Below are 22,917 nucleotides of genomic sequence, written 5' to 3'. Positions count from 1 at the left end.
GTAAAGTTTTATTCTAGTTTCTTTAGGGGGAAAAAAATCATAGTAAGACAACCAAAGAGTAATTAAAGTTGTCTTTGCACTTTGCAAAAAACTAGAGCTAAGTTTATTTTTAAACTCTCACAGATGATTGTTTTTCTCTCCGGAAAATTTTTATATGAATCTATTTTGCAACAAATGAGCAATAGGCTGTCACTAATGACATCATTTGCCTCTAATTGGGAACTGCACAAATGATCCAGAAGAGAATGTCAATGGAGAAAGCTACATGCTGGGCAACCACCATTTACCATGCAGGTGCAGAGCGCAAGACAGAACCACAAGACAAAGAGAGAGGAGAAAGAGAAGTTGGTTGCACAACAGTGCTTCAGTATATAAGTTTGCAATTGATTCTTTAACTATGTATCAATATTTAAATTTGGTGATGACTTCCAGAACAAAAACATATTATTACAGTACGGTAGCCAGGCAAGATTTTCTATTTAACCCACAATCTGTCCACTCATATGGCTGCTAGCAGACCTCCAGGCCCTTCCTGACTGTTGGCCAGACACGTCAATTTCTTTCCATGTAGGCCTCTCCACAGAGCGGCCCACAACAGGTCAACTGGCTTCCCTCAGAGCAGGCAAGCAAGAGCGCCCAAGACAGAGGCCACTGTCTTTTGTAATCTAATCTCAGAAGTGACATGACATCACTTTTGCCATATTCTATTCAAGGGAAGCAAGTCACTGGGTCCAGCCTACACTCAAGGAGAAGAGATTAGCTCTAGGAGACAGGGATCTCTGGTGGTCATCTTAGAGGCTGCCTACCAACCTGCACAGCAACCTACCTCCCAGGCAGACCAGGAGTGGGCCATAGGCAGATGAGGAGCTTATGTTGATTGATAATATAATCTGATATTTGGAAAACAAAAGACTATACTTTTTTATTTATTTATGTGATATTTTCCTGGGAATGTTTTCCTTCCAAAGTATATCATGCGTGGCTTTATATATAGATCAGTTTATATATTGACTACATACAGGCTGGATTTCAACGGCAAAGGGTGGAATGCATTCACATGTCCAGGGGACAGAGAGAAGTCAAGTTTAGAATGAAAAATCTGTCAAAAACAAATCCACAAAGTGACATGTAGATACTGACTATACTTACCTAGTTACTAATACTATTATTTTCATTCATGTCCTGACAGAATCCTTAATATCTGAATGCAATATATGAAAAATAGAGGTACCCCAAAGATTTTATATATTGGGTTTTTTTAGTAATTTTTTTGTATAAATGAATATTTTAGGCAACTAATGTGTTGTCACATGTTAAGGAGTTAACGTGATTCTTTAGAGAAAATGAAAGGAAAACCAATTTAGTAGATGAAGATCTGACTAGAGAAGCAAACTGAATTCACATAAACTTTGGGAGAACTGCTTTCATTTTACTGTAATTAAATATTTCAGAATATTTGAAGAGGTGCTTAAAGGTAGATCTGATGTTCATTTACAAGACAGTCCTCTTCCTTGGACAAAATGGAAGGTTTCATAATAAATTAAAAAATGCAACACAATGATTCTGACCTTTTCATATTTACTAATCCTTCCAGCTCTTTTGACTTGCTAGCTGCTTTCTTTAAAATTTCTCCAGGGACATCTGCTAGTTTAGCCACATTTAGTCCATAACTCCTTGCTGCAATTCCTCTGGTTATTTGATAAAGAAAGGTGACAAACTCAGGGGCTTCTTCGCCTACGAAATAAAAAAAGGAGATGAAGAAAACCATGCCTGAAAGTTCAAAGAAATTAGATTAAAGAAGAAATATAAATTCTTAAACTTTATTAAAATTTACAATCTGAAAAAGAAACCCACTGTTCCTTATCACCTATTAGCTCCTTTGATCAAGTCTACATATCCAGAAAAAAAAAAAAATGCTGATTTGAAAATGCTTTTGCATTTAGGATCTTTTAGCTTAAAATGGTTTTTAAAAATGATTCATTGCAAGTTAAGAAATAATTATTTTTATGCTGCAAACTGAAAGATTTGACGTGAACATCTATATAAAAAAGAGAACGATCTGATACATGCTACACTATAATTTCTCCTTTAAAAACAGATTATTTAAAAAGTGTTACTCAAAGAAATAATGTGTTCAGTCTTATATGTGTGCACTCTGTAAAGTAATATACATAAACTGTTTTTAAAAGCGCTAGCAACAAGACAACAACAAAAACAGATAAGGAAATATTACGTTACACAGTTTAAATATGATTGAGAAATTCGGGTTCATTAAATATCATAGTAACCAGAAGTAGTATATATAGAAATGGATGCTGTTCAGTACCATGCAGATCCCACTGAGGACTGAGGGTTTATTGCCCCAACTGTTAGAAAGCTGTTGGCTCGAGACCCTTAGCTCTATGCCCTCTTTAGGAATTGCCTTAGCTGAAGAGAGCGGCTTCACCCCAGGTCACGATCCACCGTCTTAAGCAGCCTGCATCCAGTGACTGACTGCTACGCAGGTTGGCAGGCAGCCTCTAACATGACCTGCCTCCCAGGGTTCACACCCTGTGCCATCCCCTGTGCCATCCCCTCTCCTTGAGTGTTGGCTGGACCTAGAGACTTGCTTCCCTTGAATAGAATATGGCAAAAATGATGTCATGTCACTTCTGAGATTAGATTACAAAAGACAGTGGCGTCTGTCTTGGGCGCTCTTGCTTGCCTGCTCTGAGGGAAGCCAGTTGACCTGTTGTGGGCTGCTCTGTGGAGAGGCCTATATGGAAAGAAACTGATGTCTCCGGCCAACAGTCAGCGAGGGCCTGGAGGCCTGCCAGCAGCCACGTGAGTGAGCTTGGAAGTGGATATTCTGAGGCCTGCCAACAGCCATGTCATTGGGCTGCGAAGTGGATTTCACTAGTTGAGCCCTGAAGGGGCTGCTGCCCCAGTCAATACCTTGCTCATAGCCTTGTGAGAGATTGCGAAGTGGAGGTGTCAGCTCAGCTGTCCATGGAGTCCTGACCACAGAAATTAGGAGATATGTGTTTGCTATTTTTTTATTTTTTTAAAAGTAGGTTTACAGTTGTGAGTATATAAAAGTTTACTCTTGTATTATTTATTGATCAGTGTATTATTTTCCTTATGAACAACTGTAAACCTACTTTAAAAAAACTTTTTGTTGTTGATTTCAGAGAGGAAGGGAGAGGGAGAGATGGAAACATCAATGATGAAAGAGAAACATTCATCAGCTGCCTCCTACACACCCCACACTGGGGATTGAGCCCACAACCTGGGCATATGCCCTGACCAGGAATTGAACCCTGACTCAAACTGGGTTAGTCCTAACTGTCCTGGTTCATAGATCAAAGCTTAACCACTAAGCCACACCAGCTGGGTTGTGTTTGCTATTTTAAGCTGCTCTGTTTGGGAGTAATTTGCTATGCTACAGTTGATAACTAATAAAGGGTTTGCAGCCTGACTCCCTCACCCAAGCTGAGGTTACTCTGAAGGACCATCCCAGCCTCAGAGCTCTCAGTCGGGCTGGCTGAAGCCTCACAGCTCCATCCTGCCCAGCCCTGCCCTCAGGTGTTGGTCGTGCCTGCACTCCTCAGTACACCTCTGGCATGCAAATCTCGGAGTCAGCTTTCTGGGGAGCCCAGTCCATCACACAGATACATACATATGAATTAAAAGCTTTTAAAGAATCGGGATGTAATGAACTACAATAACTCAAACACAATGCTGCAAATAGTTTGATCTGTGATCAATCTGAAGCACCTCAGCATTATGTAGCTTTTATTATCAAATTCAATATAATTGTATTGTGTTGCAAAAATGTCCAACATGAACAAGATTTACAATGATTTCTGCTACTCTAGTATACTTATAAGTTTATCATCAAACTTTTCTCACGCATTATTTCATTTCATAAATGTGTATGCATTATTCTTTTATCAGCTAAAAACTAAAACATCAAAACAGTGAACACAAAGAGAAACTGGATAATGGAATTTTCCTTAACTTCCTCTAAGAATTCAGCAACAGGAAAATAATAGTACCTTTCTGAGGGTGGGTGCTGGCAGTGGGAGGGGAAAGAATGCAGACTCCCTGGGGAATACAGAGACTAAAATTTACATTACAAAGCACTAAGAATACCTTTTGCCTCCAAATAAAATTTAAGGAACATAAAGAACAGGTGAGGAAGTGGGTGGGAACAGATAAGGAAAAGAAGCATGGAGAAGCCAGTGCCTGCTAACCTGGATAATATTTTATCCGCAATGCTCACAAGCAAGACCAGAAGGGAAGTGAACAGCAGTAGGCAATCAAAAGCAAACTCTTCTCATCTTCATCACTTCAGCTGGATTAGTCCCAACTGATCTCCCTACCTCTGGCCTCACCTCTATAATCTAGTCTCATGCTGGTTTTTCTAAAAAAAGATTCAATTATCTGTCTGTCCATTTGTCCATTCATCATCCATCCATCCAATTCTGAAAGCCTACTTACTAAACACCACAAAACACTTCACTTAAACATTGTTTTGCTGATGGCATTTTTCTTTTCTTTTTTGCTTTACATATCAGATATAGTATATATAATATATAGCTATAAAATGTTTTTTAAATTTAATACAGCTATCAAATAGAGATAAATATATAAAATACTACATTGTTCTGAATAATTTATCAACAAACCTCAGTACTAATTATGGTAGTTTTCACATCATCAAAGTAAATAAAATGACCACTTTTCATAATCACGAGGGGGAACTCTATTTATAGATATGTTCTACCTCAAGACTGTCTTTTGCCCCTGTCCTTCACCCCTCTTTGATGGGGAAGGGAGGGAGGGAGGGAGGGTATGTAATGTAAATGTGGAGGCAGAGAGAACCAGATGGGACAGAAGATGGTAAAAACAACTCATTTCTTTACAGCCTCACAATAAAAATTCTTGGTAAGGACTTTATTTGTAAGCTATGACCATTTCTTAAATGGATATTATTAAAAGCTTATCTGACACTGCTGAGAGTCAGGGAAAGTAATAATTCATGTTTCTGCTTGTTACAGGGAAACAGCAAAATCCGTTTTAAAGCTAAACTTCTATAGGCAGTTATTAAAGAGATGTGTCCTGATCAAATATGTTCTGAAGTCCCTTTAAGACTGATTCATTAAAATTTAGAGGAGGGTGAGGTTAGGTGACTTGTCTAAGATTTTATAGACTGGAAGATCCAAAAACACAGGTTTCTTTCAGGTCCACTGCTTTAGCCACCATATCATGGGAAATAGATAAAGATAGCATGTTGGAAGCCACCCAAAAGGGTATTTGGAGTATTTTACTGATAAGCTATGTATGGCCTCTCATTTAGACAGAAGAGAAGTTAGGTTAGAGGTAACGGATGAAATATATATATATATATATATATATATATGTGAATAATATTGGAAGTGAGCAGGCACTGGAGCATTGCTTCAAATGTTTTTCAACCTAAAATTCTAGCCCTTGCTAAATTATAAATCAAGTATAAGGTATAATGGAGACATGTTCACTCAGGCAAAGTCTAACAATTTTACTTCCTTTAGTTGATTTTGCTTCCAAAATAAAATCTATTCCACCCATAAGAAAACCCTACTTTATAAAGGAGTTAACTCCTTGACCATGTAACTTGGATGTGTTCTCATATCCAGCTCCACAAGTTGATTACAAATCTAGGAAGATCAAAGTCATTCCTGCCATTCTCACTTCTAAGAACTGGTTTAAGAATAAGCATGTGCCCTATATTGTTCGAACCAGTGTGAGTTCAGTGTGGTTCAGTTGGTTGAGCGTCATCCTGGGCACCGAAAGGTCACTGGTTCAATCCCCGGTCAGGGCACATGCCTGGGTTGCAGGCTCAGTCTCTAGTAGGGGAATGGGGTGCCTAAAGCAGCAGATCAATGATTCTCAATCGATGTTATTCTCTCTCTCTCTGCCTCCCTCTCCCTTCCTCTTTCTCTAAAACCAATGTAAAAAACAAACACTTATTTTTTTAATAAAAAATGAGCATGTGATACAATTCTGAAATGAAATGGGACAACGATGAGATGCTAGTGAGCACCTGAGAAAAGTTCCCTTGCTCCTGAGACAGAGTCACAGGAAACGCTGATCCCTTCTCTTCCTCTGGACATTGTCAAGTCTGGATGCAATGCCGAAAGGGCCGAAGCCTTCTGGCCACTAGCCTGATGATGAAGCCAGCAGGGCAGGCAGTCGGAGCCTGGAGAATTGCAGAGAGAAGCTGAAGCCTAGTCCTCCTTGGAGGTTTCTGTAATGGGAGACCGGATATATCCGTATTGTTTGAATCAGTGTGAACTCAGTGTTCTGTTACTTGCAATCAAATGCACAGTAGACAGGGTAAGAGAATTCCTAGGATGGTGGCAATGGCAGGTCTCAGGACAATGTTTGGGCAGCCAAGGGGGTAATCAGGTCAGCTGAGCAGGAGAACAAAGGACTCCAGGTGGAATGACCCCAAAGGGAAAAAGTGGAACCAGTAGTTCAATCATGTAGAAAAATGGCTAGAGAGGGGAGGTGCTTTACAAAGCTACTGGAGAAGGGATATTCAACCACAGATGCAAACAAAGCAATGAAATGAAAAAGTAAAAACAAGGCAATTATTACCTTTAAGAAAATAGAAAATGTTATAAAAGAAAGAAAATGCACCTGTCTTCATACCTGGTATATGAGTAAGCAATACTTACTGGCAATAATAGTGAAAACAAGGAATACAAATAAAAATATCTAACAACTCTGCTGGGACAATAGAGGAAGAGAAAGCCGAAGACCTCCATCTAACACAATGAAAAGTCAACCACTATTAAGCAAGTTGATGAACCAAGAGAGGAATATAAAAGAAATGGAGGAAAGAGCTGAAAGCAGTTGCTTTCAGACTAGGGTGGGGAGAGAGCATGGAGTGAAGGGATAGAAGCAGGGGACTGCTGCCTGGTAGTTTGAGCCTTTAATAAGCATCATCTAATTTTTAAAGTTATGCTATGAATAAACTTTCAAATCAGTAAAATAACATGCCAAAACACAAGATGTAAGGCTCGGGGTTAGTAGTTCACATCCAATGCTTATCACTGACCCTTCTCTATTGGTGAACCCTATGTTGTTTATCCCACTGGGTTTTAGCTTCCAAGCTCCTCCTGTCACTCTGGATGCAGATTAATAGATACGAAACTGCTTCCATGAGAGAATTTATCATGTGTTTTTCAAGACTGCATGGTGGTGAAAGGCAAGAATTGCCCAATATTACTTTATCTTAGGTCCAGGGCTTTGTTTTATTTGGGTTAGTGGCCTGATTTCTTTTTCAGATCCATCCTTATTGCTCTTCCAAAATAAAATCTGGACTCTGGAGTGTCCTGGAAAATGGATTTTCCATTGTTGCACATCAACTATGTAAAGCATCACTGGCTTACAGGCTGGTAGCTTTAAAAAATTAGTACTACAGGGGGAAATTCATGCTAAAATCTACTACTATGCATATAGCACTTGAATTTGTTTTTATCGGCTAATGATGTTCTTTTTTCCTAAAATGTCTCATTTCTGTGACACTAATAGTAAGTGGAAAGCTCGGGAAAATGCTGTAATCCCACATGGAATCTAGCAGAGGGGGAGAGAAGAGAACCTGCCAGCAGAGGACTGGATTCTAGGCTCAGGTCATCCCCCACCTCACCTGTCTGAGATTCGATTTCCTTGTCAAATAATGTTTTGGGTAAAATATTGGGTATTTCAAAAGATGACGAATTATACTCTTCACTTGACTGTTAAGGACATCTTTCCTGAGATGAATCTAAGAGAAAAACCTAAATGTCCCTCAACCCCACCCTCTTCTTGTGAAAAAAATGAGGTGAGGAACACCAAGAAAAGACTCAGAGATGGAAAGGATAAATGTGAATTCTATTTGACCCAAAGCTTAAAGAAAATTAATTTGGACAAATGGCATTTATAATCAACATTTGCAGCTTTTAAGAAATAAGTTCATGCTCCTATAAACTTTAAGTTATTAAACATGGAAACCAACAACATTCTAGTTGTACCTGTTAAGGAACGTTTCATACCTGTATCTTGTTTGCTCTCATCCTCACTGACCAAGAATCCCATGTGATAATTCCCCACCTGTTGTGAGTAACTTTTCTCTAATTCACAGACTGGCGGATAATGGGTGACAAACAGGGTTAAGGATTCCACCTAAAGTAATAAGACATATAATAAATGTTATTTTATTTTTAAATTTTATGTAATTTAAACTTTTCTCCAATTTTCTGTTTTGAAAAATTTTTACTCTTCATTAAAGTTGCAAAAAAAGTAAAATGACATCCGTATACTCTGTATCTAGACAACCATTAATATTTTGCCACATCTCCCCTTCCTTCCTCCTTCCCCACTCTACACACACGCATACACACACACACATTTTCCTGAACGATCCGAAAATTAATTGCAGACAGTATAACATTGCATCCCTAAATACTTAAGATTCTTATCTTCTAAGAACAAAAATATTCTCCTACATAATCAGAATAAAATGTATTATACTCAAGAAATTTAACAGATATATTACCATTTTAGCTAACATATAGCCTATATATTTCCCTAAACTGTTCCATTTGTAAATGTTCTTTTTTTAATCAAGGATCATGCAGTGCACTTAGTCATGTCTTTCAAATTTCCATTAATCTAGAAGAGTTCCCCAGCCTTTTCTTTTTGTCTTTTATGACATTAACATTTTTGAAGTATCTAAGAGAGCTGTTTTGCATAATGTCCCTCAATTTAGCTTTGACTGATTGTTTCCTCCTGATTAGATTCAGATTGAACCTTATTGCCAAGAACATCACATATCTATGTAGGTGATATATCCTTTTCAGTACATCAGGTGGCTCATATCAACTTGACCCATTATTGGGGGTGCTAAATTGGATTATCTGGTTTAAGTGGGTGTTCAGAAGATTCCTTCATTGTACTGATACCTCTCTCCTTTGTAATAAATAAATATTTTGTGAGGTGATACTTTGAGTCTCCAACCATCTTTCATTCAAAGGTTTTACCACCTATAGTTAGTGCCGGAATCAGTTATTATTATGGTTGCTACTAAATCTTGTGTTGTGCTGTTTTTTTTTTAATTAACTACATAATTATTAGTTGGCATTCTATAAATAGTGCTTTACCTTATCCTTACCTTACCATCACCATTTTAACATTTATTTTCTATTTTTTGGTATCAGTACAGAGTCAATGGATTCTTTAATAAGCATTATTTCAAAGCACACATTATTATGTCTTATAGAAATCCCTATCTTGAGGGAAGTACACACCAAATCATGGTCTAGAAATTAGTAGAAGAGGGTAATTAAATTGAAGAACTCCAGTTTTGATTCATCTGCCGTTCGCCCTAAGTCAGAACATGGGTCTTCGCCGTATAACAATTACAAATAAAACCATGAAGGCAGGATTTCTTTGACAAGATGCTCTTAAAATCTCCATGGTGCCCTTCCCTGAGCTGATAGGCATTTCTGGCCAGAAGACCTAAGGGTTTGTGCAACAGCACTATTTCCCCTCAGGGCCGCATTCATTCACAGCAGCAATGCACAGCCTCCCCCATTACTCCTCCCCCATCTCTCTTCCCCATCTTAGCAATCAAAAGACACCATGAAAATAAGCAATTTCATCCATAAAAAGGTTGGAGACTTTTGTTCCAGAAGAATCCTCTTCAATAACTTACCTCTAAAGTAAATTTTATCTAAAAATAACACTTTCTTCATTAACATTTACTAGCAAATATCCAAAAACTGCTAGAGTAGTGACAAATTCAATGGTGTCATAATTTATTCCTAAATAAATCTTTGAAATATCAACAAACGGCTTTTGATGGCTTCCCACTTCCCACACGGAATCAGGGCTGGCCTCTGTGGCCCACAGAATGTGGCGGCAGTGGCAGTGTGTGGCATCTACGACTAAGTCGTAAGAAGCTCTGTGGCTTCGGCCTTGGTCTCTTGGGCTGCTTCCTCAGGGGAAGGCAGCCTTGTGGAAAGGCCCACAGGGAAAGCAACTGAGGGCCCTGGCCAAACACCAGCACCAGCTTGCTGGCCATGTCACTGTGCCACACTGGAAGGGGACCCTCCAGCCCCGACTGACTACCTGAATAGGGCCAGAGGAAGGGGAGCAGGGTCTGAGTGGAGGGGGGCAGGGTCTGGGTGGAAATGGGAGACATCTATAATAATCTATATATATAAAAAGCCAGTGACTGACTGGAACGCCGGAATAACCGGAATGCCGGAACGACCAGTCACTATGACGCCCACTATGGCCAATAGCCCGATCAGGGGGTGGGACCGGCCAGCCAACCTCCTGCAGCCCCTCTACCCAGCCGCTCTGCCCTGATCAAGGACAGGGTGGCCGGCCAACACCCTCCACGGCCCTTCCCCCCCCCCTGTTGGCCCCACCCCCCAATCACCCCACAGCCCCTCCCCCCGGCTGGCCCCACCCCTGATCACCACCCCCCTACCCCAATAGGGGGCAGGGAAGGCTGGCCAACCTCTTGTAGCCCCTCCCCCCGGCCAGCCCCACCCCAGATGGGCCCCCACCACCCTGATCGGCCCAGCCAGCTTTGTCCCCGGCCAACCACCCATGGCCCCCCCCACTAGGCCGCTGGCCCCCAATAGGCTGCCCCCACCCCACGACCCCTCCTCCTGCCCCCGACGGGCCAGCCGGCCAACCTCCTGCCATCTCCTCCTCACGACAGGCCCGGACCCAATCCACCGATTGGGGCCGGGCTGGCCGGACCCCACCCATACACAAATTCGTGCACTGGGCCTCTAGTGTCAACAATAAAAAGAAAAGAAAAGATTTTAAAAATATGCTTCTATTGCCTACTTAAGAAAGAGGGAAAGAAATGGAAGACACAGAGACAAGAGAGTAAAAAAGCAGAAAACAAAACAGAAAAAGATACACTCAAGGCTCAGGGGCAGGTGACAGACAGAAAGGGAGGGAGAGAAAGGGAGAGACCAAAATGAACCAGGACAGAGAGTAAATAAAAGGTGAGAGTTTGATGGAGATAACGGATTGAAAGTTTGACACTATCGAAATTTCATACTGAGATGCTTAGAAATGCAATCTGAAAACGGGTATGTGGCGTAGGAGGGAGGTTACTGAAACACAGAAAGACACAGAGATGAAAGCAAAGATCTTACATCGAGATCTTTTAGGCTATTGTTGCAAAAAGTAAGTCACAGGGTAAAAATGGCACTATCTTCTTTTTGTTCTTTCTCAAGGATCAGTTTGTGGGTGGGTGGTTCCTGCTCTCGGTATAGAACTTGCCACGAATAATAAGATACAGCTTTCGGGGGGAAATACTGCCAGGGAGGCACATCAAACACTATTACAAACACTATTTAGGGCCAACCTATCTGAGCTCAATGTATAGCATTCGAATAATCAATTGCTGTAACAAAGACGATTTTGAATATTTAGAAACTGAAGTCAGAAAAACAATTTGTATAGTATATACCATTTATGTACAAAAAATATGTAAGATACTTACATCTCTAATAAAATACTCAAGTGTAGCATAAGCTATGGCAATTCCATCGTGGGTGCTCGTCCCTCTTCCTAATTCATCCATGATAACCAAGGACTGTGATGTGGCTTTTCTTATTATTTCTGCTGTATCAGTTAGTTCTTCCATAAATGTACTTTGTCCTTTATATATATTATCTGCAGCTCCCATCCTACACATAAGATGAAGACAGATTTTGCTCTGAATTTTATTAGTAAATGAGGCATTATTTTCTGAATAATAAATATAAAAGATCCTTAGGGGTCCATACACTTTGAGCTAATAAAAGCTGAAATTACATTAAACAAAAAGAAAACACGTTGGATATAGAATGCCCAGCATCACACTGCCCCTGGTAGACACATCCTGGATAGAAGAATTAGTGCTGGGCAGAGCTCCTGCAGAGAAGGGAAACTTCTGACTCTGCCCTTTTCTGACCATTCATTTCAAACCACAGTTTTGGTGCTCACAGGGGAAAACAGTGCTTCTCTACGCCACTGTGTTCAAAATCCACAAGCACTAGGATACTGTACAATTAAAGGCTTTTTCCAGAGTTGCCTTGATATTTCAAATTAAAGTACCATGTTGAAGTAACTTACTTAGGATAAAACTTTTTTACTGAAGCTAGAATTATGGAGGTTTAGTAACCTCAGACACCTAATAGAGGTTTGACTTTATGAAATACAGTTCTCAGAGATGTCAAAAAACGGGTCCAAAAGATGTAAGGGTTTCTTTCCTATAAGACTTCTTGGAGCCTTGGATATCCTGCCACACACTGCATTTCCTAGAGGAGGATCTAGTCCACAGCTTTTCTCTAACATTTAACCATGAACCCCTACAGCCTACACACCATCTCCAGGGCACCTTGTGATGACAGAACACGTTTGTTCGATAGAGCACATTTGGAAAAACACCGATTTAGTCCAAAAAGAACCTGGAAAAGAACGGAATCATTAGGTAGCACTCACTCAAGGTCATGCAGTTGATAGAAAACCTAGAATTCAGATTTTCAACATGCTAGCCAACTTTGTGAATTCTGGTAACTATTTTCTCAGCAAAATGCCTTCATAGTTTTGTTATAACAGTTCACATGGGACCTACAGAAGCATAATGTAACTTTTATTTCTGAAGAAACCGAGCCCTCACCATCCTGTGGCTAGAGCCCCGTACAGGGCAAAGGAGAGGAAGTGAATATCCCCACAGATCATGGAGCCTTAGGAACCAGTGACATTTAGAACCTGCAATTAATTACAGCATCTATGACGGAGTTGATACGGTTTAACTACCATTGCTGTCAACTTTATCCATTTTAAAATCAATAACTTCTCAATTTATGGAATGTTGCTAGCTGAGGAACATTCTGACTTTTTCAAAGTTCAAATACTGTTATTTACTCCTCAATTTTCAATGTTTACTAATATTTCTCCTACCACAAAGCGAGATTAAACTTTCCCACCTCTACAACCACTCTGAATTCTTCAGAATCATGTTTGACCCCCATTTAACACTGACTGGTGTCATGCCTGACAGGTTGTGAGCTGACAAAAAAAAAGAACAGATACCTGGCTGATAATAAAATAGCTCTGGTAAGGCAAATATTTTAGGGGGTTTATGATTTTCAAGATTTAGAATAACAAGCAAATATTGAACAGGATTTCAATGCAATAGTGTAAGTGCTGCATTCAAGTGCTCTCTGGAAACCCTATAGTGACAGAGTGGTCTCACTGGCAATGTCAGGGATTGGAGAATGCTATTGGGAAAGATATTCAAAGGTCAGATTTCAAATCAGAGAGAAAGGATGAATGACCAGTCCAAAAAGAAAAGAAAAGAAAAAGATGCTAGCTAATTGGTTATTTCAGGAAAAAAAAAAAAGATGTGTCCCTACCCAAACTATATTTTTAAAAACATTATATGGATTTAAAAGTTTAATGCAAAAATAGAAACCATAAACACACCAAGCAATATAGATGAAATTTAATTTCTAGACAGGCAGGTGGGTGACTTTATGTACCGATGTGTCTCATGGTATTATAGGTTTTGGGTCTTTAGGAGGCCAGACCAGATGTCACAGGATCTTAGATGTATATTTCTTAAACAATGGTTCCAACTTTACTATTAGGCCAGTGGCTTTCAAATATCTTTTTAGCTGTTAAATCCTTTGCTCAAATGAAATTTTACAAAGGAATTCACTCTGCAGATGAGATCAAAGGCATACTGATTTGGTTAAAAACCTAGCACTATTAGGCCCTTTTCCCCATCTGTGGGACTCTTAAAAACCTGTAGAGATCAGTTTGAAAGCCACTGCATTTGGAGCCAACACATTTTCTATTACAATTCTATTTTTCCACTGCACCTGATGATAACGTGGAAATGCTGCCAGGAGATGCTGAAGAAATGCTGGCTCATTAGCCAGTCACCAAAGCCACTGGGGAAATATGCGTTTGTAACTGGGGGAACTTTTCATCATGGGTAAAAATATTTTTCTATTAACTTCTCTTAGGAAATATATAGTGTGTTTATTTTTACAATAAATTTCAAAAATATAATGACTTTATATGATTCAGATGGACACAGAATTTTATCACTTAAACACATCTTCCTTTTCATCTTTGCTACTAGGAAACAACTGTATAACATTTATATTACCAAATAGCAACCCTGACTTTATCTTACATTTCTATCCTTATTTCTCTGATCCAATGTCTCTGGGGACTATATTACTCTTATAGTATCTCACTCTATTGTATATATCCCAGTAAGCTGTCTAAAATAAGTTTCTGGAGCAAGGTAGGGTATAAATTAATTAATAAAAAGTTTGTAATTTCTTATTAACTCAACAAGCATTTGTGATACATATTACAGAACAATGATTCTGAAATTTTTCAAGTGTTAAAATATGTTAGAGATTTAAAAGAATTCCAGAACATGTTATTATCATTCTGTCTTTATATTAAAATGTAGTGAAAATGCATTCTTTACGTTTCATCTTAGAGTTAGTTTGCTCTGAATCGACAGGTTACGTTATGTGATTAAGAAAAAAAAACACACTCTGATATTTTTAGGAGTGGCGGCTGACTAATCTTTCTAATCCCCCTATTCCCTTCTTGCCTATAACCCTTATATAGGTCAACAAAGCTTAATAAAGCATTAATAGAGGAAATAAATTATTACTTTTTTGAATTAGTTTCTAAAATCAAGAACATTTTCATGAAAATTTCAAGAAGAGTTTGTTTTTATGAAATTTTGATATTTTGAGATAACATTCTAGACGTTGCTAAATTATAGCAAATGAGGTGAGGCTCTGTCCCTTCAAATCACAATCCCTGGGCCTATGCAAGAAAAATGCTAACATGAGTTTTGATATATTTTAAGTGCTTCTAAAATAATGGTGATTTATAAAATTTACCATTTTTAGGTAATTCAGTGGTATGAAGCACATTCACAATGTGGTAGAGTCATCACCACTATGCACTAGCAGAACTTTTTCATCATTGCAAAACAGAAACTCATTAAAAAGATAATTCCACATTCTTTCCTCCCTTAGCCCCTGGTTGCTACAATTCTATTACAATTTTGGGGAATGTTTCTGCAGCTACTAAACCTGAATAATGATTTTTCAAATAAAATAAAGAAAAAACATCTTTCTGTCTCTATGAATTTGTGTATTTTAGGTTCCTCATATAAGAGGAATTATACCCTATTTGTCCTCTAAGTGCTTTGTATAGGAGGATTTTTATGTCAGCTTGTTTTGTCTTCTTTTTGAAATTGAAAATATTCAATTTCACTTTGCTAAAAAAACTGCAGAATTCTGTGCAGTATAAGTATCAATATTTCTTGGGGGTTTAAAGTCCAAGAAGAGAAAAAGCTGCAAAAAAAATACCAATTATTAAAAGATATGATACTGTATGGTATTTAAAATGCATAAAAATATAAAATAGATCTGTAATGCATTTAATGAAGCATTAACCCAGAAAAGGAATGAAATCACAAATGATTTATCACTATATATGTGCATTTTTTAAGGCCATATGCCTAAACAACAATGATTTTCAGGTGGTAAAATTACAGGTGATTTTTTTTTCCTTTTCAAGCTTTTCTACAGTTTTAAATTTTGCACAATGAGCATGCATTACAATGAAATTAGAAAAACAAATGTTATTTTTAAAAATCACAGATACATTTAAAAACACTTTTTAATCTTTTGTATCATTACATTAAGACAAAGTAATTACCAGGTTAAATAAATAGCTTTCTTTCACCAATATCAAAAATACTTTATTAGCAGCAATGAAATTATAATAGACAAGAAAAAGCTTCCTTTCGCTAGTATAATTGTTTCCAGTAAGAGATGCAATCAGATCACACTATACTATATAGTCAATTTACAAAAGCTCCAACACTGAACTGCAAATATAGTCAAGCAAAAACCACCGCAGCAATCTTTCAATTTCAGTTGAAATATTACTGAGAATCAAGACAGCAATCCAGGAAAATGCCAAACTTGTATTGGCTCATGAGAAACCATGTTCACTGGACCGTCTACAAAGCATATGCAGACCATTTATGAAAGACACAGGTGTTTTCCTATCAAAGGACACCCATAATGTACTGACGGGGCAAATGATTCTTAGTCCCCTCTGTGGGAAAGGCCCAAGAATTTCAAAGAAAAATAATTAACAGAGCAAATGCTCTTTACCAGCTTTAACTATATCTGTGAAAACTACAAATAATTAAGGCCATCAAAGGAAGGATAACAGAGTAATCAATAAGATCAATAGAAGGGAACCCAACGCAACCTAAAGATGCATCCTTATAATTGAACTTCACATTATGACCTCAAGCAAATCACAATTTTTCGGATTCTGTTTTTCCTTCTGTAAAATGTCAAGAATTGAAATTGAACAATGGCTTCTAAATCTGGATATGTTTCTGATTTAGGTTTTGAATACAGAGTCCAAGGGTCCCCTTCATCATACCAATCACAATAGTATCTCCAGGGGATCTGCACTGAGGGGACCTGCCTAGGATCTGCACTTAAAATCCAACCAAACCAAACACACAAATGGTTATGAGGCATTAAGTTCATATAACCACTTCCCATCAAAAAGATGAAGTGAGGTATTTCCTATTGGCTACGACATGATGACAGGAGCTACGTAAAGCACGGAGACATTCATAAGATTAACATTTCTGATGCCAATAAAATTAATAACAGCCCTCTCATTTAGTAAAAAATCATTTACCATGTGGTTTTTAGTGCTGGTATTTACTACTAAGTAGAAGAATGCACTGATTCAAGGTGTTTCTTCCTGTCCAGAAGGACATGTGTTCTTTAGCGGAGTACAAATACTCTGCAGTAGGTGCTCAGTCAGTATTTGCTGAATTAAACTAAATTGGGCAAACAAACCAGTTATCCACACAAAGGCAACCATTTAAAATAATTTAAGCATTTGAATGCCTATTACCTTCCAATTTCCTCTCAAAATAAACACACTGGTGCCATTCTGAGTACACAGCATTCCTAAAGCTGGGTGTCATAAGAGAGAGTTTACATGGGCGGCATGGCATGAAAATTATTAACCAGGGACCACTTATAAAAACCCTTTTGTACCAACATTTAATTGACATAAACAGAAATAAATTATGCTGAGAGAAGCCAATTGTTTTTGCTTTTTTTTAAACCAAAATTAGTAATTCATTGTCTTTCTAAAACTTAATTACTGAGTTTAAAAAGTACAATGAGGTTTAAGTTTGCATTTATCAGGATAATAAACAACAGATCATTTTTCAGTAATGTATTCAAAGATGGTAATGATCCTTAGAAATGTGTGTCTAGAAATAGGTCACTGATGAGTACATATATGACAATACACTGATATAAATATACCAATTAGAGCCCAGTGTGCATGTTTGCCAAAATTTTACTTTAAAATAAATGCTTCTTATTCAGGAAAAGGTTCATATGAGGTTACAACATTCAGGGGAAAAATAAAAATTCCTAAAGCTTTCTGTTTACAGCTTTCCACACATTTATTTAGACTTCTTATAGCACAGTGCACGGCATATAGTAGGCACTCAATGCATATTTATGAATGCATGAATTTAAACACAGTGTTGTAAATGTCCAATTAATAATACAAAACTAACCAATTTTAAAATAAAGTTTGGAGCCAGATTTTATGCATATAAAATGTTTGTTAATGTGTTTTTTTTTCTCCATGGGGCACAAAAAGGATTTGAAGTGATAATAGAATAACAATATGTTACAGTGGAAGAATTACAATGAATGTGAAACTAGGATTACAAACTATACAGTAGATTCTTAAATTTAAGACAGCAAATTTAGCATGAGCTTTTAAAATGCTAATTTAGGGATCTCACACTGGAGATTCCAATCTAATGGTCTTAGAAAGTAGCATTATACAAGCATCTCTGATTCTGACGCAGCTGTTCTAAGAATCATGCTGGAGACATATTCCCGTGTAAGAAGAGAAGGGAACAACTAACACAGATTTGCTTCCACATCTAAGCCTTGAATTTAGCTCCTACCTTCTTGGCAGTCAAGACAAAAAGGAATTAAAGATGAAGCAACCGCTGGTGATAACAGGAGGCCTAGCAGTTTGTCAGAGAAGCCATGAGCCACTTTAAATCTCTGTCAACAGGCACAGCCTGCACATGCAGAGAAAACTTCCTTAGCATTAACAAAAAGTGATCTATGTGATGGCACTGCCTATAAAAGGTATTAAATAAGTGAAATAAAAACATCCTTATGAGAAATTTTGGAGAAAATAAAGAAACATCATCAAATAGGTATGTCTTACTCTAATTTAATTTTAAAGCATCAGGACAAATTTACACACGGCTGGTGGGATTCTAAATTGGCCCAGCCTCTTTGAAGAACAAGCAAGATGCACATTTTTTACACTTCACAGTCCTGTGCCTGGATAAAACCTAGATTCAGAAAACTCATTTATGTGCACTAGGAGATGTGTGTAACACTGTACTTGCAACTAATTTGAATCATGTTAAATATCAATCAAGAAAAATAAATTATGGTATATGTATATAATGGAATATCACCATTAGAGAGAAAATTGAGTGGACGAGAATTTCATGTATCCATATAGGTGAATTTCACAAATACAATATTGTGGGGTGGGGAAAGTCACTTGCAGAAGAATACATAGTGTGATATGGTACATATAAAATTAAAAAACATATCAAATAATTATATGCATTGTTTCAAAAAATATACCTACATAGTAAAAATATAGAGACATTCATGGGATGAAAACTAGAGTCAAGAAGGGCAGTTACTTGGGATGGGGTAGAGGGGGACAGGATTAGGGAGGCTCAAGGGTTCAGTTTTATATCTTTAGTAGGGTGGAGTATTTAAATTTCTCATGTTGAGTTAATTTACAAATATGTGGAAATCAAAATAACCTCTGTTTGGTGATATGGCATCAAACAAATTTTAGGTTGCTTTGCTTTGTTCACTCTCAGATAAAAACCAAGCTTTAAAGTATTTTAATGTTTACTCAAGCATGTCAATTTTAGCATGTAATATATTCTGATGTGATTCCACAGTCAAATATTAAATAAGTATGAAGCTGGGCAGTAAATCAAAAACTCTATATGCATAGCTTGACTTACACTATGAACTATATTCACTTTTTTCTCAAAATGTAAGAAGTATAAATAATACTTTAAGAACTAATAAATCTAATGTCTAACTACTATGCTGTACACCTGAAACTGATATAGTATTGAATGTCAACTGTAATTGAAAAAAGTTTTCTTTTAATAATAATGTTGTGGCCCTAACTGGTTTGGCTCAGTGGATAGAGCGTCAGCCTGCGGACTCAAGGGTCCCAGGTTCGATTCCGGTCAAGGGCATGTGCCTTGGTTGCGGGCACATCCCCAGTGGGGAGTGTGCAGGAGGCAGCTGATCGATGTTTCTCTCTCATCGATGTTTCTGACTCTCTATCCCTCTCCCTTCCTCTCTGTAAAAAAATCAATAAAATATATTAAAAAAAAGAAAATTAATGTTGTGATAAGTTTGAAGTGGCAGATTTACTAGAATTAGTGGGGTGATGACATTGTAAAGGATAAAAATGTCAATCACTATGTTGTATACCTGAAACTAGTACAACTAATATAATATTGTATACCAACTATATTTAAATCGAAAAATTTGAAAAGCAAAAAACACAAATCTAAATCGATAAATCTGTATAAATAGATTAAACTATGAATTCTAGTTAGTAAGACCAAGCTATTGCACCCTTATTTTATTCCTAAATAAGGCATGAAATTTAGGTTTTTATATTGAGGGTTAAGACCTAGTTAATTGCAGATAATGTTCTTAGAGGAAAAAGAATATGAGAAATTATCTTGTGCCAGTGCCCTATTCAGTGTGTTCTCAGTTCCCACCTACAAAACAGGGAGAATGCAATAGTCTCCAGACTGTGCTCTCCAGAGCCCAGCAGCCAAGTCTCCAAGCCTTCCACCTCCGCTCCAGGCAGCACAGGTCTGCTTTTATCTGTTTAAATAATAATCTGCTACATAAGATTTTCTTTAAAGTAAGAATTCAGTAACTAAAAGAAAACTTGAAAACTATTGGACAAAATGGTCCTAGGTGTTTCCTAGTATTAATATTCATGATGAAATTATTTCTTTATGCTCCTAATTTCTAAATATTTTAAGAGCATCTCTGTCCATTAAATATGTACAAAAAAAAATTCATGTGACCATGTGGGCTTGATTTATTTCAGAAACACATTCAAATAGAAGTAATGCTTTTACCTCGTGTAAATGCCATCCACAATTCCAATGGTCGCTTCCTCTGCAGGAACATAGGAGCCAATATGAGCCATGAGAGTAATCAGTGCAACTTGTTTTATGTAGGAACTCTTTCCACCCATGTTTGGTCCAGTAATTATCATCACTCTCTCTGAGTCCCCCTAGAAAATCAAAAAATAATTTCACTATTGTACCAGAGGGGCTCTTATGTAATATTTACAATTGGTTCCATAACGAGCATGCATTCGGCAAAAGATTGCTCTGTGGCATTTAAATATTCACCAATGAAGTATCACAGAGGGAAAGAGGACCTCTTTGTCCTCAACCCAATCTGTGCTACTACAGAAAAGTGAATTCTTAGCATCACACACAGTTGTTTTTAGGCATTAAAAAATAATAATAAGGGGGAAACCAAGATGGCAGCATAGGTAAACACCGGAAATTGCTGCCTCACACAACCACTTCAAAAATACAACTAAAAGACAAAATGGACATCATCCAGAATCACAGGAAAGCTGGCTGAGTGGAAATTCTACAACTAGAAGGAAAGAGAAAAGCACACTGAGACTCAGAGGAGGTGCGGAAATAAAGTGCAGAGGTACGGAGGCACACGCGGAAAGGACTGGCAACTGAGAAAGTGGTTGTCTTTTTCAATCGGGAGGGAGACACAAGCTCCTGACTGCTCTGAACTCCAGTTCTGGGCGAGTCTCTGGGGACATACGGGGAGAAACTGGGCTGTCTGGCATCAGTTGGAACTCGAGGGCAGCTTTCTCTCAGAGGTGCTTGCAGCGATTACTGTGGGACACTGAGACTCGGGCCTCTTAGGGCAGGACTGAGGATCAGCCATAGCTGTTTGCTCCACCCTGTTGATTCCCTGAGACCCCACCCCACCCAAGCTGTGCGCAGAGGCTTTTGCATATGAAAGGCCTGGCCCTTTGCAATCTGAAAATTACCTAACAAACTGCAGCTGGATCAGAGAGACCAGAACTTCCAAAAGAAGGCCCAAGGCCCCACAGCAGCTTGCACTGCTTCACAGCTGGGCCTCATCTGGGCACCTCCAAACCCCAAACAAAGAAGAGGAATCTGCAGATCTTTCCATAGCTCCTGCTGGGTAGCCTCAGGCAGAGGCTAAATTAGCACCTCCTCAGAAATCCAAGAGCCAGTGTACCCATTAGTCAGAGTGGGACCATCCAGATTACAACTCCTCAGATCCATAAGGGACACACTCAGGGGGCAGACTCAGTGAGCACCAAAGCCCCACTGAAGCAAGTCTTGCCCCTAAGGGTGTCTCCTGCACAGAAGTTCTCCCACTGTAGACACAGCTGATTCTCACAGCCAATTGGCCTGGAAGTCAATTCCTCCATGTGATACCTACAACAATCAAGGCTTAACTACAACAAGACTGTGCACAAAGCTCACAAAGGGGTGCACCAAGAGTGTCCACCTCAGGTAATTGGGGAGGCTGAGCCACTGGGCCCTATAGGACACCTAGCACAGAAAGTCACTCTATCAACACAGGGAAGCATAAAAAATGCAGAGACAAAGAAACTGGTCACAAATGACAGAAATGGAGGAAAGCAAACTACTGGATATAGAGTTCAAAACCATACTTATAAGGTTATTCAAGAATTTTCTAGAAACTGCCGATAAATTTAGTGAGACCCTCAAGAAATCTAGTGAGACCCTTGAGGTTATGAAAAAGGACCAACTAGAAATTAAGCATACACTGACTGAAATAAAGAATATTATACAGAGTTCCAACAGCAGGCTAGAGGATCGCAAGAATCAAGTCAAAGATTTGAAATACAAAGAAGCAAAAAACACCCAACCGGAAAAACAAAAAGAAAAAAGAATCCAAAAATATGAAGATAGTGTAAGGAGCCTCTGGGACAACTTCAAGTGCACCAACATCCGAATTATAGGGGTGCCAGAAGAAGAGAGAGAGCAAGATACTGAAAACCTATTTGAAGAAATAATGACAGAAAACTTCCCCTACCTGGTGAAAGAAATAGACTTACAAGTCCAGGAAGTGCAGAGAACCCCAAACAAAAGGAATCCAAAGAGGACCACACCAAGACACATCATAATTTCTCAACAGAAACTATGCAGGACAGAAGGGAGTGGCAAGAAATATTCAAAGTGATGAATAGCAAGAACCTACAACCAAGATTACTTTACCCAGCAAAGCTATCATTCAGAATTGAAGGTCAGAAAAAGAGCTTCACAGATAAGAAAAAGCTAAAGGAGATATATGTATTATACATTTAAACCTACTTTCAGTGAAACTACTCCATCAGTGTTATGACTGAGAGGGCTTTTCAACAGCCTCTTTACCTTCTGTACAATCTGCCTCAGCAACAGATCTAGAATGGAAACTCCCTGTGCATACACTAGGATCACTCTGAGCCCCATAACTCTAGCTCAGATCTCTCTCCTGGTTATTATACCCACCTCTACCTTAGGATGTCCACCTAATGTCCCATGAGCCCTCAAAGTCACAGTTCCTTTCTTTTTGGCTCTTTGCTATATTCCTAACCAGGAAACCTAATATAGCAGGT

General features: G+C 38.4%; 1 protein-coding gene across 2 annotated transcripts in view; it reads right to left on the bottom strand.

Annotated features, from left to right (window-relative positions):
* MSH3 (mutS homolog 3) overlaps positions 1–22,917 on the bottom strand; it is a 177,829-nt gene that overhangs the window by 3,666 nt on the left and 151,246 nt on the right. For both annotated transcript variants that reach the window (XM_070412256.1, XM_070412255.1), the window contains exons 20-23: positions 20,363–20,520; positions 11,543–11,729; positions 8,064–8,193; positions 1,569–1,734 (exon numbers count right to left, since the gene is read on the bottom strand). In XM_070412256.1, the coding sequence (XP_070268357.1) occupies positions 1,569–1,734; positions 8,064–8,193; positions 11,543–11,729; positions 20,363–20,520 (641 nt within the window). The remainder of the gene's footprint in view (positions 1–1,568; positions 1,735–8,063; positions 8,194–11,542; positions 11,730–20,362; positions 20,521–22,917) is intronic.

This window comes from Myotis yumanensis, unplaced genomic scaffold (assembly GCF_028538775.1).
Source record: "Myotis yumanensis isolate MYYU_CA2020_CCGP unplaced genomic scaffold, mMyoYum1.0.hap1 SCAF_4, whole genome shotgun sequence".
Lineage (NCBI taxonomy): Eukaryota > Metazoa > Chordata > Mammalia > Chiroptera > Vespertilionidae > Myotis > Myotis yumanensis.
This window is presented reverse-complemented; position numbering and strand designations above follow the sequence as displayed.